Raw genomic sequence first — 14,833 nt, 5'->3', positions numbered from 1 at the left:
TTCTAGTTCCGAATAACCGGTATTTTTCGGTATTTGTTTGGTCTCGGTTGCAACATGTGCTTTTTATTGTTTACTAACAACCGAACAAAAAAACCGAAATATCAATTAGCCATTGCAATAGTGCTAAAAGTTTTCGTTTATAAATAAACCTTTCTTAAAAGAGAAGTCTTTTTTATACTTAAAATTGGTGTTACTTCGAAATATTGTGCTATTACAGAAAAGGGGAAAAGCGATCACTGCTGTTTTGATAACATTGCCGTCAGAAAGGAGAAACATACAGATAACGTAAGAATTGGTGCAGTACTGCTGAGACAAAAACGTCGCTGCTGCCGTGTGTCGTGGCTTAAGGTACGCTCGGACGTGCAGTGTGCAAGACTTGCTCCCACGCTGTACAACTGAAGAATGGCACCAACCCTAGCCTGGAAATATTTTCAGGAAGTGATGTAACAACGAAGTACAACCCTTGTTTTCTTTAAAAGATTATAGGTTTGTCTGTGATTTCCATGAAATAATAAAACAGAAAGGAGATTATGGTAACATTAGTAAATTAAAAGCTTAGCAACTATTCATTTATAATGCACAACAAAAATAGAAAGCAGCTGACCTTATGCCGATGCCTTCATAATATACTTTTACCTGCTTGTAGCTCTTGAAAACGAACAAGCAGACTTCTTCAACCTCAGTTTTCAGCCTTTAGCACTCATTACTCTTAATGCCCAAAAACTGACATGATCCCTGATCACAACACGTTTTATTAGCAGAGTTCCAAAAATTAGAATCAGTCAAGAATACTGGTGACTTTTTCTAATATAGAACGAATTATCTCTTTTCCAGAATAGCAGTGAAGTGTTCTTTTATTTATCTATTTAATTTTACATTTTGATTCTATATATCTTGAAACTGAGGGAGTCAAAACTTTTCAACCTTTGTTTGATATCTATGTTTATTACAGGAAGTAAACACATGAAAAAAAGTTTTGCATCATCCCTGTTCCCAGAACTCCTCAAGACAGACGTTCACTGTGGATATTGTATCACAGACACAGTCCCTTTGACTGTTCAGAGATGTCACTAAGCTGGCCGCTGGTGGCCGAGCGTTTCTAGGCGCTACAGTCTGGAACCGCGCGACCGCTACGGTCTCAGGTTCGAATCCTGCCTCGGGCATGGATGTGTGAGTGGTCCTTAGGTTAGTTAGGTTTAAGTAGTTCTAAGTTCTAGGGGACTTATGACCTCCGCAGTTGAGTCCCATAGTGCTCAGAGCCATTTGAACCATTTTTTTAGATGTCACTAAATCCGCCCAAACATGTAAACAACCATGCATGAGTAGCACCTATTAGACGGAGGGGATCCGACGGCCGATCAGTCATTCCACCAGGAAGGAAGTACGCGGCTCGTTGTCTGTAGTTCAACCACGCCTAGACGGTCAATACCGCGGTTCGATGGCGTTCGCATTGTTACTTTGTGCCAGGAAGAGCTCTCAACAAGGAAAGTTTCCAGGTGTCTCGGAGTGAACCAAAGCGATATTGTTCGGACATGGAGGAGATACAGAGAGAAAGGATCAGTCAATGGTATGCCTCGCTCAGGCCGCCCAAGGGCTATTACTGCAGTGGATGACCGCTACCTACGGGTTATGGCTCGGAGGAACCCTGACAGAAACGCCACCATGTTGAATAATGCTTTTCGTGTAGCCACAGGAGGTCGTGTTACAACTCAAACAGTGCCCAATGGGCTGCATGATGCGCAACTTCACTGCCGACGTGCATGGTGAGGTCCACCTTTGCAACCACGACGCCACGCAGCGCGTTACAGATGGGAATAACAACAGGCCGAATGTTACCGCTCAGCATCACGTTCTCTTCAGCGACTGGTGTCGCATAGGCCTTCAACCAGACAATCGTCGGAGACGTGTTTGGAGGCAACCCGGTCAGGCTGAGCAAGGTGGAGGTTCCCTGCTGTTTCGGAGTGGCATTATGTGGGACCGACGTACGCAGCTGGTGGTCATGGAAGGCGCCGTAACGGCTGTACTATACGTAAATGCCATCCTCCGACCGATAATGCAACCATATCGGCAGCACATTGACGAGGAATTCGTATTCATGGACGACAATTCGTGCCCTGTCGTGCACATCTTGTAAACGACTTCCTTCAGGATAACGACATCGCTCGACTAGAGTGGCCAGCATATTCTCCAGACATGAACCGTATCGAACATGCCTGGAGTAGATTGAGAAGGGTTGTTTATGGACGACGTGACCCACCAACCACTCTGAGGGATCTACGCCGAATCGCCGTTGAGGAGTGGGGCTGGACCAACACTGCGTTGATGAACTTGTGGATAGTATGCCACGACGAATACAGACATGCGTCATTTCAAGACGACGTGCTACTGGGTATTAGAGGTACCGGTGTGTACAGCAGTCTGGATCACCACTTCTGAAAGTCTCGCTGTATGGTGGTACAACATGCAGTGTGTGTTTTTCATGAGCAATAAAAAGTGCGGAAATGATGTTTACGTTGTGTAAGTAGGCTGTTTAGGTTTTAATGTTGGTAACGCCACGTAGCGCTCTGTGCTGTGTGCAGTCTGTGGCTGATTTGCATTGTTAGAATATTTGCTAGTGTAGTGTTGGGCAGTTGGATGTAAACAGCGCGTAGCGTTGCGTAGTCGGAGGTGAGCCGCCAGCAGTGGTGGATGTGGGGAGAGAGATGGTAGAATTTTGAGAGCGGACGATCCGGACATGTGTCCGTCAGAGAAACGAAATTTGTGAGACTAGATGTCATGATATAATGACTTTTGAACATTATGAAGGTAAAGACATTGTTTGTTCTCTATCAAAATCTTTCATTTGCTAACTGTGCCTATCAGTAGTTAGTGCCTTCCGTAGTTAGAATCTTTTATTTAGCTGGCAGTATTGGCTCTCGCTGTATTGCAGCAGTTCAAGTAACGAAGATTTGTGATGTAAGTGATTCATGAAAGGCATAGGTTATTGTCAGTCAGGGCCATTCCTTTGTACTGATCATATAAAGTCAGGTTGCATTGCGCTAAAAAGAGAGAACTGTCTGAGTATGTTCAGTTTTGCTCAGCTGTTTGAAAATCAAATAACGTATCTAAACATTCATGGTGGTGTCTGTTTGTTCTATATCGTGTCTCCCTACCACTTTCTCGCAACGACGCTCTGAGCGTGTTTTTTAGGGAATTGACTAGTTTGAACCTGGGACCTGTTGCTGGTAAGGAGACGCCAGACCACACATGACATGTAGAATTCAGAAGAGTTCAGTGAGACTAGCGATGATATAACCAAATACTAAATGATCTCAGCGTCAGCTTCACTGCACTCCTTGTAAAAGAATCTTAATACTAACTAAATATAGTGGAAAGGATTCAAGGCTTTCCTATTTTTAGTTAGCTGGTAAAAATAACGTCGAAAAAGCAGTTAGGTTTACCATTGGAAATTTTATTCTACTCACAAAACATCATTTATAAATTGCACTATTGATAAAAGGAAATGTTTTAATACGGGATGGTAAAAACCAACTGCGTTCAACAAAAATGTGAACGAATATTCCCTGAATGGGTTTCCAAGTTCTACAATCGATCGAAGGATGACCTATGCCATATCACGTCTATAATCTAGGTTTAATTTAAGTTTCACAAAAGAGAAAACTATCAAAATGGTCTACAGTGACCCTCAATTATCTTTAATTACTTATTTAACTTGTCGTAAATTACAGTGGCTGATGTGGCTTCTCAATAACTGTAAAATAGAAAAATCATCGCGTTTCAGATCTTTACTTCAAGTGGCAAATGTGAACACCATGAGTTTTAATTAACGATCGACACTAGTATTACGCAAAAAGGGGGTGTAACAGATGAGTCTTCTGCAGTTCTGAGTGAAGCCTTATGCGCTCAAAAATGCGGCATCGAGTGCGTTCATTACCTTGTCGGTATTTAGGCAGCGTCAGGGCGACAGCAGCCGGCGCACCAGCCATCCAGTTCGCCGTCTCGGAACTAACTCTCCTCTAACTTCTCCTTACTACAATTTACCGAAGTTGGTTTAAAAAAACTATCTGGCTATGTTTTCATCTGACCAGTCAGGGTCTCAATGTTAACCTTAAGCTCCGCCTACAAAAATTCTGTCTATCCAATGAGAAACGTTATACTTTTCGTGGTGGGGCAATGTTTTTAAAGTTTGAAAAGTAACAGAGACGCTAAAAAGTCTCACGCTAAAACGTGCGGGTGGTGTGGTCCTATTAGCGTTATCGTAAGATCTATACTGTTCTTCTGGAGGGCTCTATCTTTTAACATGGGCTGGGGGGTGGTCCTTGACGTACCTGAGACACGAAAAAGACTCACGCCAAAACTTGCGGGTGGTAGTGGCCCTTTTTGTGTTATCGTAAGATCTATACGGTTTTTCTGGAGGGCTCTAGCTTTTAACATGGGCTGGGGGGTGGTCCTTGACGTAACAGAGACGCGAAAAAGCCTCACGCTAAAACGTGCGGGTGGTAGACTTAGCGGTAGGCTAGCGACGTGGGTGTCCGTCCATTATCGTAGGGCCTTCTAGCTTCTGTCCTCGTTTCTCCCCTCGGAACTGCGTCTGCCTCACGGTGGGAAGGTACGACATGCATTTAGGCATTCTTGTGTTAGTCTGTGGTATTCCATTTGCTCACTCTTTACTCGTATTACTTTGGTTAATTTGATGTCACGATTTATTCGGAGCTATGTGACATACTACTAGATTTGCTTATTATGTCAGGGTTTTCATGGAAGGTGTTGGATTTGCCTGACACCTTACACGTAGACGTTTACTTGCACAGTAATTTATAATTTTTCAAAAGGGGACGTTTCAGTTGACCTGTATTCCAATTTTCTGTACAGGCTTCGGAACTCTCGGAACTGAGGTGATCCAAAGCTTTTCTGATGTGTGTAATATGGAAAAAAATTGAAAATCGGTTGTTTCAGAAAGCAGTTATTTTGAGCGGTTTTAACTGACAGGTTAAACTGGCGTGGAAAAATGATATATAACTGAAGGGGCAATTTTTTCAGCGAAAACCACCATCCCTAACGTGTAAACATTCGTCAGCTACTCTTAGCCATCCTGTCGCGTCCGCACGTCGACTCATATTACTGTCGGACCCATATCACTGTACTGATTACATGCAACCGGCTAGCACACAAACACACACACACACACACACACACATATATATATATATATATATATATATATATATATATATATATATATATATATATATATATATATATATACCTATGACTGCCGTGGCAGTTTAGTGATGGACGGTGGTCCAAAGCGAGCAGTGGTCCAAAGCGACCAGTGTGCATTCTTTTCTTATTAAGAGGGTGACTAATATTTAGTTCGGCGTCACGTCGAACGTGCAAGTGATTGAGTGGCGAACAGAGACAAGAGGTGAGTGTTATCTGCGTGCAGGTGGAGGCGATAAGATAGAGGCGGAGATGCGGGCGCGCGGCCGCCGCGGCTGCTGAAGCCATGCTGCCGCCCCGCGAGCCGGCGGCGCCGCTGCTCACCGACGTGGCGCTGACTCTGCTGCTGGCGCTGACTCTGCTGCTGACGGGCGCCGCCAGCGCCGTGCACCACCCCGCGCAGCTCCGCAGGGGACAGAGTGAGTACCTGCAGCGCCGGCTGCCCGCTGCGACCATAGCTGCACCCGCGCTCCTCCAGTACCTGCAGTTACTTTACAATCTCACGACACCTTTCTACATCTACATTTATACTCCGCAAGCCCCCAAAGGTTTGTGGCGGAGGGCACTTTACTTCCTACTGTCATTACTTCCCTTTCCTGTTCCAGTCGCGTATGGTTCGCGGGAAGAACGACTGACGGAAAGCCTCCGTGCGCGCTCGAATCTCTCTAATTTTACATCCTCGGGAGGTATAAGTAGAGGGAACCAATATATTCGATACCTCATCGAGAAACACACCCTCTCGAAACCTGGACAGGAAGCTACACCGCGATGCAGAGCGTCTCTCTTGCAGAGTCTGCCACTTGAGTTTGCTAAACATCTCCGTAACGCTATCACGCTTAGCAAATAACCCTGTGACGAAACGCACCGCTCTTCTTTGGAGCCGGCCGCGGTGGTCTAGCGGTTAAGGCGCTCAGTCCGGAACCGCACGACTGCTACGGTCGCAGGTTCGAATCCTGCCTCGGGCATGGATGTGTGTGATGTCCTTAGTTAGGTTTAAGTAGTTGTAAGTTCTAGGGGACTGATGACCACAGCAGTTAAGTCCCATAGTGCTCAGAGCCATTTGAACCATTTTCTTCTTTGGATCTTCTCTATCTCCTCTGTCGACCCGGCCTGGTACGGATCCCACACTGATGAGCAATATTCGATTATAGTCCTAACGAGTGTTCTGTAACCCAACTCCTTTGTTGATGCACTACATTTTCTAATGACTCTCCCAATGAATCTCAACCCGCCTTACCAACAATTAATTTTATATGATCATTCCACTTCAAATCGTTCCGTACGCATACTCCCAGATATTTTGCAGATGTAATTGCTACCAGTGTTTGTTCCTCTATCATATAATCATACAATAAAGGATCCTTCTTTCCACGTGTTCTAAATACGTTACATTTGTCTTTGTTAAGAGTCAGTTGCCACTCCATGCACCAAGTGCTTGACCGCTGCAGATCTTCCTGCATTTCGCTGCAGTTTTCTAGTGCTGTAACTTCTCTGTATACTACAGCATCGTCCGCAAAAAGCCGCATGGAACTTCCGACACTATCCACTAGGTCATTTATATATATTGTGAAAAGCATTGGTCCCATAACACTCCCCTGTGGCACGCCAGAGGTTACTTTAACGCCTGTAGACGTCTCTGCATTGACAACAACATGCTTTGTTCTGTTTGCAATACATGAGATCTGCCGGGTGTTGTTTTAGCTGTGGTTGTTCTTTACTTTTCCACGTCACAATCGTGTCGTCAACAGTCGACTTGAGCTGGTTAAGAAGCGCTGAAATGTCTCTGACGTATTTATTACCCAGGCGTCGGAATACTATTCACGTCCGGCTGCCTAGATTTAGGTTGTCCGTGATTTTCCCTAAATCAGGCAAATGCCGGGATGGTTCGCTTGAAAGGGGACGCCCTACTTCCTTCCTCTTCCATCAAACAATCCGAGCTTGTGCTCCGTCTCTAATGACCTCGATGGCGACTGGACGTTAAATCCAATTTTCTTTCCTTTTTCCTTCTTTGGGAGTATTACACTGTCTGATCAAAAGTATCCGGACACTCCTCTATAATGCGGAACCTATCACAAGATGTCACCAGAGGCCCGCCAGTATATGTATAGGCAGTGGATATTGTGCTGTCAGTAGAGAAACAGTAATAGCAGAATGGGCCGGTGACAAGAGCTCTGCAATGTGGCATGGGCGTTATTTGGCGCCTGAGCAATAAATACGTCAGAGATATTTCAACGCTTCCAAACCTACTCAAGTCGACTGTTGACGACATGATTGTGACGTGGAAAAGTGAAGAACAACCACGGCTAAAACAACACCCGGTAGATCTCATGTACTAACGCACAGGGACTGTCGAGCAATGCAGGCAGTGGTTGTAAAAAACCGCATGAAATCACCGGAGCAAATCACTCGCGATTTCGAAAGTGCTGTCAATAGTCCAGTTAGTACAATAACTGTGGTACTGGGTTGAGGTACAATCGTCCAAAAATGGTTCAAATGGCTCTGAGCACTATGGGACTTAACATCTGTGGTCATCAGTTCCCTAGAACTTAGAACTACTTAAACCTAACTAACCTAAGGACATCACACACATCCATGCCCGAGGCAGGATTCGAACCTGCGACCGTAGCAGTCGCGCGGTTCCGGACTGAGCGCCTGAACCGCTAGACCACCGCGGCCGGCGGTACAATAGTCAAGCAGCTCCTCGTGAGTCACATGTTTTTGTAGTCAAAACAACTTTTGAGGTGGTGTAAAGACCGATGTCACTAGACAGTAAATGACTGTAAACGAGTGGTTTGGAGTGACGAATCACACTGTAAACTGTGACGATCCAGAGGACAGGTATGGATTTGGTGAATACCTTGAGAGCGTTAGGTGCCATCATGTGTAGTGTCAACAATGAAATACGGAGGGTGTGGTATTATGATATGGTACATTTTTTCGTGGCTAGGGTGAGCTTCCCTTACTGCACTTAAGAAAGTGCTGAATACGGAATAATATGGATACATTTTACAGCTCTGTGCACTGTGTGAAACAAAGCAACAGTTCGCAAACGATGGCTGTTAATGCCAGCATGACAACCCACCTTGTCATAAAGCCGTATCTGTAGGGCAATAACATTCCTGACATGGACTGGCCTATCCCGAGCCCCGACCTGAACCCAATGGAACACCTCTGGTATGAGTTAGGGTGTCGACTTTGCTCCGGACCCCAGCGTCCAGCATCACTACATTCTCTGGCGTCGGCTCCTTCACAGACTTTCAGGTACTTCATTGAAGGTGTCCCCACCAGAACTAAAGCTGCCAGAAATGCGATAGGTGGACACACCCCATATTAATGCCTACAAATAGATGTCCGGATACTTTTGATTAGATAATGTATATTTTCCTCGTTAGCTGAAATATATTGTTGTCAAAGATACTGTACGAAGAACTATATTGCTGACACAATCTACTGAGATGATAGGGTGGTTTTCACAGCTTACACATCTTTCATTATCCCACTAACAAATGTAACAAAATTTTTGACAATTAAAATCATTTAGTACAATTGATGATGGAGTTGTAATAATTATTTTTATTTGTTAGTTATATTAATTTTCTGATTATAATCAAGCAAATATTACATCCAACTCACTTACTTTCAACATTATGATTTCAGTTAGTATTCACAACTCACTGTTTGGCTTAGTCTAAAATTATCGCTTTAAACGCAGTCCAGCTTACGAGCGGTTCATTAAATAAGGTTACTAGGAACCGAAGCGGAGTTCTTCTAATTAATTTTCCATCATTACCTCACTGCACTATCTCTTCTCAGGAAACGTGGTTCTTCAACAAAGCGAATACTTTGTATCTGACCAAAGACTGCGATTTATTCGCGGAACACTTAGAAAATGCAGAAGATCTGCTAAAGAGACTGCATACACTACGATTGCCCGCCGTCCTCTGGAGTACTGTTGTCCGGTCTTTGATCAGCGTGAGATGTAAATGTAAATGCGTGGCTAGGACCTCCCGTCGGGTAGACAGTTCGCCAGGTGCCAGTCTTTCGATTTGACATCACTTCGGTGACTTGCGCGTCGATGGGGATGAAATGATAATGATTAGGACAACTCTACACCCAGTCCCTGAGCTGAGGAAATCTCCGACCCAGCTGGCAATCGAACCCGGGCCCTTAGGATTGACAGTCTGTCGCACTGACCACTCAGCTACTGGGGGCGGACCGCCTCAGATATGATTGACGGGGGACATCGAAAAAGTTCGAAGATGGGCAGCTCGTTTTGTGATATCGCGAAATACGGGAGAGAGTGCCATGGACATGATACGCGATTTGGGTTGGCGATCACTAAAACAAAGGCGATTTCCTTTGGGCAGGATCTTTCCATTAGATTTCAATAACGAACTTTCTCCTCTGAGTGTGGAAATACACTCCTGGAAATTGAAATAAGAACACCGTGAATTCATTGTCCCAGGAAGGGGAAACTTTATTGACACATTCCTGAGGTCAGATACATCACATGATCACACTGACAGAACCACAGGCACATAGACACAGGCAACAGAGCATGCACAATTTCGGCACTAGTACAGTGTATATCCACCTTTCGCAGCAATGCAGGCTGCTATTCTCCCATGGAGACGATCGTAGAGATGCTGGATGTAGTCCTGTGGAACGGCTTGCCATGCCATTTCCACCTGGCGCCTCAGTTGGACCAGCGTTCGTGCTGGACGTGCAGACCACGTGAGACGACGCTTCATCCAGTCCCAAACATGCTCAATGGGGGACAGATCCGGAGATCTTGCTGGCCAGGGTAGTTGACTTACACCTTCTAGAGCACGTTGGGTGGCATGGGATACATGCGGACGTGCATTGTCCTGTTGGAACAGCAACTTCCCTTGCCGGTCTAGGAATGGTAGAACGATGGGTTCGATGACGGTTTGGATGTACCGTGCACTATTCAGTGTCCCCTCGACGATCACCAGAGGTGTACGGCCAGTGTAGGAGATCGCTCCCCACACCATGATGCCGGGTGTTGGCCCTGTGTGCCTCAGTCGTATGCAGTCCTGATTGTGGCGCTCACCTGCACGGCGCCAAACACGCATACGACCATCATTGGCACCAAGGCAGAATCGACTCTCATCGGTGAAGACGACACGTCTCCATTCGTCCCTCCATTCACGCCTGTCGCGACACCACTGGAGGAGGGCTGCACGATGTTGGGGCGTGAGCGGAAGTCGGCCTAACGGTGTGCGGGACCGTAGCCCAGCTTCATGGAGACGGTTGCGAATGGTCCTCGCCGATACCCCAGGAGCAACAGTGTCCCTAATTTACTGGGAAGTGGCGGTGCGGTCCCCTACGGCACTGCGTAGGATCCTACGGTCTTGGCGTGCATCCGTGCGTCGCTGCGGTCCGGTCCCAGGTCGACGGGCACGTGCACCTTCCGCCGACCACTGGCGACAACATCGATGTACTGTGGAGACCTCACGCCCCACGTGTTGAGCAATTCGGCGGTACGTCCACCCGGCCTCCCGCATGCCCACTATACGCCCTCGCTCAAAGTCCGTCAACTGTGCATACGGGTCACGTCCATGCTGTCGCGGCATGCTACCAGTGTTAAAGACTGCGATGGAGCTCCGTATGCCACGGCAAACTGGCTGACACTGACGGCGGTGGTGCACAAATGCTGCGCAGCTAGCGCCATTCGACGGCCAACACCGTGGTTCCTGGTGTGTCCGCTGTGCCGTGCGTGTGATCATTGCTTGTACAGCCCTCTCGCAGTGTCCGGAGCAAGTATGGTGGGTCTGACACACCGGTGTCAATGTGTTCTTTTTTCCATTTCCAGGAGTGTATTTTTTTGGTGCTAATCTACATATGGAGGAACGATGATCATAATAAAATCAGAGATCGCACGGAAAGATTTCAGGGTTCGTATGTCGCGCTCCCTTTTGGAGAGTGAAACAGTAGAGAAACTGCTTGAAGGTGGTTCGATGAACCCCTTTGCCAGGTACTTAATTGTGAACTGTAGATCATTCATGTAGATGTAGGTGTAGATGTGAATCCCTCATTCTGTTGCCAAGTTAATATTTATTAGAATGAAATGTTAGGAAAACAACAAATTGACGCTAATATTACTTTTGATTAGTACTCTTTAAGATTTCATCACTTCATTGCAACATTAGTTCAGTGTCAATAGCTGACAATCGTATCGAGACAATCGATGATGAAAACGAAACAACACACACAAGCTGCCGGCTGGTCAATGTGAGTGTGTAACATTCGAACAGTCTAATACTGCGCGATTTCTGTGGACAGATCATTCATAAAGAAATAGTCGCTTTCCACGGTGAGAAGTCCCAGCAGAACACAGTGGTTAGAACTGTGTGCGGGGCAGTTTCGAATACGGAACGCAGTTCTCGAAAACCGCATCGTCCAATCACTGAAGACTGCCATGAAGGAAATTGTGTGATGAGTATAAGACGGAAGGAACTATGGACACTGCAGTAGCTGATGTTAGTTCTTCGCAAGACATTGCCCATCTCATACTATAAGTAAACGACAGTTGTCGCAATGTCTGTCAAAGATGGAGACCTGCTTACCTACTCCAGTAGCATAACGTGCAAAGACTGGAAATGGCATTACAGAACGTCAATCAAGGAGAAGGACACAGTATACTATACTGATTTTGTACCAGTGTTTCGGGTCTTCGTTACCTTCTCGAGATAGCGCATGCTTGAATGTGAAGGAAACATACTACGTCGTCTGGGATCTCACAGGTATACTGCAAAATCCATTCTTGCATCAAGAAGAAATAAGTATTTACAAATCGTACTGAAATGTCCTCTGGAAACAGGTACTCACCAAATGCGTCCTATCCGTGCGCAACTACGTGTTTGACGATACTGCCAACGAAACAAATAACGCGCTGCAACATTTCAAGTGGGAGTATCTTGCGCATTTCTCTTGTGCTCTTAGGTATCATCTTTCCCACAGAAAGTAAATTAATTTGCTGACAGCAAAAGTAATTTTATGCTGGTCATTTTGAATGACACGTCGCACAATATGCTAAATGTCTCTGTGAATAAGACAGTTGTACTGAGATATAAAAGTGTTTTTTGAATCAGTGACGTGGAACAATCCCTCGAAAGTTACTTGACTGATTCGTATTCTTGTGTTTTCACTGTGCTATACTGAAAGCGTTTTATTTGTAACATCAATAATACTGAATTGATAAAGAATTGCATAGCAGAGCTAAAATAGACAGTTTCTATTCGCGTAAAGCGTCATTATCTTGAATTGTAAACCGTATCAGCAGTTTTAAGTAGAAAGGGAGAGCAATAACTAGGGAAGAGGTACAGCTGCTTCAAAGACGAGTGTAAAAACACCCTACGGCATCACTTCGTACGTTGGTAGGACACTTCTAGTAGTGCAACATACACTCCTGGAAATGGAAAAAAGAACACATTGACACCGGTGTGTCAGACCCACCATACTTGCTCCGGACACTGCGAGAGTGCTGTACAAGCAATGATCACACGCACGGCACAGCGGACACACCAGGAACCACGGTGTTGGCCGTCGAATGGCGCTAGCTGCGCAGCATTTGTGCACCGCCGCCGTCAGTGTCAGCCAGTTTGCCGTGGCATACGGAGCTCCATCGCAGTCTTTAACACTGGTAGCATGCCGCGACAGCGTGGACGTGAACCGTATGTGCAGTTGACGGACTTTGAGCGAGGGCGTATAGTGGGCATGCGGGAGGCCGGGTGGACGTACCGCCGAATTGCTCAACACGTGGGGCGTGAGGTGTCCACAGTACATCGATGTTGTCGCCAGTGGTCGGCGGAAGGTGCACGTGCCCGTCGACCTGGGACCGGACCGCAGCGACGCACGGATGCACGCCAAGACCGTAGGATCCTACGCAGTGCCGTAGGGGACCGCACCGCCACTTCCCAGCAAATTAGGGACACTGTTGCTCCTGGGGTATCGGCGAGGACCATTCGCAACCGTCTCCATGAAGCTGGGCTACGGTCCCGCACACCGTTAGGCCGTCTTCCGCTCACGCCCCAACATCGTGCACCCCGCCTCCAGTGGTGTCGCGACAGGCGTGAATGGAGGGACGAATGGAGACGTGTCGTCTTCACCGATGAGAGTCGATTCTGCCTTGGTGCCAATGATGGTCGTATGCGTGTTTGGCGCCGTGCAGGTGAGCGCCACAATCAGGACTGCATACGACCGAGGCACACAGGGCCAACACCCGGCATCATGGTGTGGGGAGCGATCTCCTACACTGGCCGTACACCTCTGGTGATCGTCGAGGGGACACTGAATAGTGCACGGTACATCCAAACCGTCATCGAACCCATCGTTCTACCATTCCTAGACCGGCAAGGGAACTTGCTGTTCCAACAGGACAATGCACGTCCGCATGTATCCCGTGCCAACCAACGTGCTCTAGAAGGTGTAAGTCAACTACCCTGGCCAGCAAGATCTCCGGATCTGTCCCCCATTGAGCATGTTTGGGACTGGATGAAGCGTCGTCTCACGTGGTCTGCACGTCCAGCACGAACGCTGGTCCAACTGAGGCGCCAGGTGGAAATGGCATGGCAAGCCGTTCCACAGGACTACATCCAGCATCTCTACGATCGTCTCCATGGGAGAATAGCAGCCTGCATTGCTGCGAAAGGTGGATATACACTGTACTAGTGCCGACATTGTGCATGCTCTGTTGCCTGTATCTATGTGCCTGTGGTTCTGTCAGTGTGATCATGTGATGTATCTGACCCCAGGAATGTGTCAATAAAGTTTCCCCTTCCTGGGACAATGAATACACGGTGTTCTTATTTCAATTTCCAGGAGTGTATGTCTGGTTGTGAGCTGCAGTGATTCCATTGACAGCCCCGCGCAAACCACTTGACACCCGAGGCCGGGCCCCAGCCGTTTAATAACGTCACCAGTATCTGATAGCTGTCGTGTCGTCACTAACCATACTCAAATAAATCACCCAGATTCAAAAGCGGAACGGTCATTTCAAATTTCGTGCTCACAGACAGTGCGTTTCGATTTTATGTAAATGTCAGAATCACGCTCTGTTTTGTTATTTTAAATTTTGAAATGAAAATTAGGTGTCATTAGGAGGAATGTTTTGAAAGATACTCTCCTGTTACGATTTTTCGATGCGTGTTTACTCAAGTCCTAGTTATCTGAAGAATTTCACATTGGATCGAGGAGTGGCCTCACCTTTACTTCTTAATGCTTTAAGTAGCATTCAACTCTGTCATTACTAAATATATCTGAAAGAGGCTAAATGACTATAATGCAGGAGGAGAAAGGTGCTGTCAGACTGAAACTGAAATAGACTGCGAGACATTTCGGTAAGATCCCGGCTAGTGGAAATGAAGGTTCCATATTCAGCACGCAGTTTTAATTTGCAAAGAGAATTGGTTCCACTGTAGCTCTCAGTTCTCACCGCCCCCCTCGCCTCCCCACCCCCCCACCCCCCCCCCCTCTTGTTGACAGTACGAAACGGTGCTCAGATCGAAGGAAGATAGGAGAATACTGTCTCCAACAGAACAATGCCTGGTAAAACACAATGGCGCTCAAAACGGCCTTCGAACTGGTGGCT

General features: G+C 46.6%; 1 protein-coding gene across 1 annotated transcript in view; it reads left to right on the top strand.

Annotated features, from left to right (window-relative positions):
* The window catches only part of LOC126267912 (prion-like-(Q/N-rich) domain-bearing protein 25), a 199,195-nt gene that overhangs the window by 97,927 nt on the left and 86,435 nt on the right, over positions 1 to 14,833 (top strand). The window contains exon 2 of the mRNA XM_049973225.1: positions 5,447 to 5,639. Coding sequence (XP_049829182.1) covers positions 5,507 to 5,639 — 133 coding nt within the window. The 5' untranslated portion in view covers positions 5,447 to 5,506. The remainder of the gene's footprint in view (positions 1 to 5,446; positions 5,640 to 14,833) is intronic.

This window comes from Schistocerca gregaria, chromosome 1 (assembly GCF_023897955.1).
Source record: "Schistocerca gregaria isolate iqSchGreg1 chromosome 1, iqSchGreg1.2, whole genome shotgun sequence".
NCBI classification, from domain to species: domain Eukaryota; kingdom Metazoa; phylum Arthropoda; class Insecta; order Orthoptera; family Acrididae; genus Schistocerca; species Schistocerca gregaria.
Note: the sequence above shows the minus strand (reverse complement) of the source record. Positions and strands in the feature narration are given on the sequence as shown.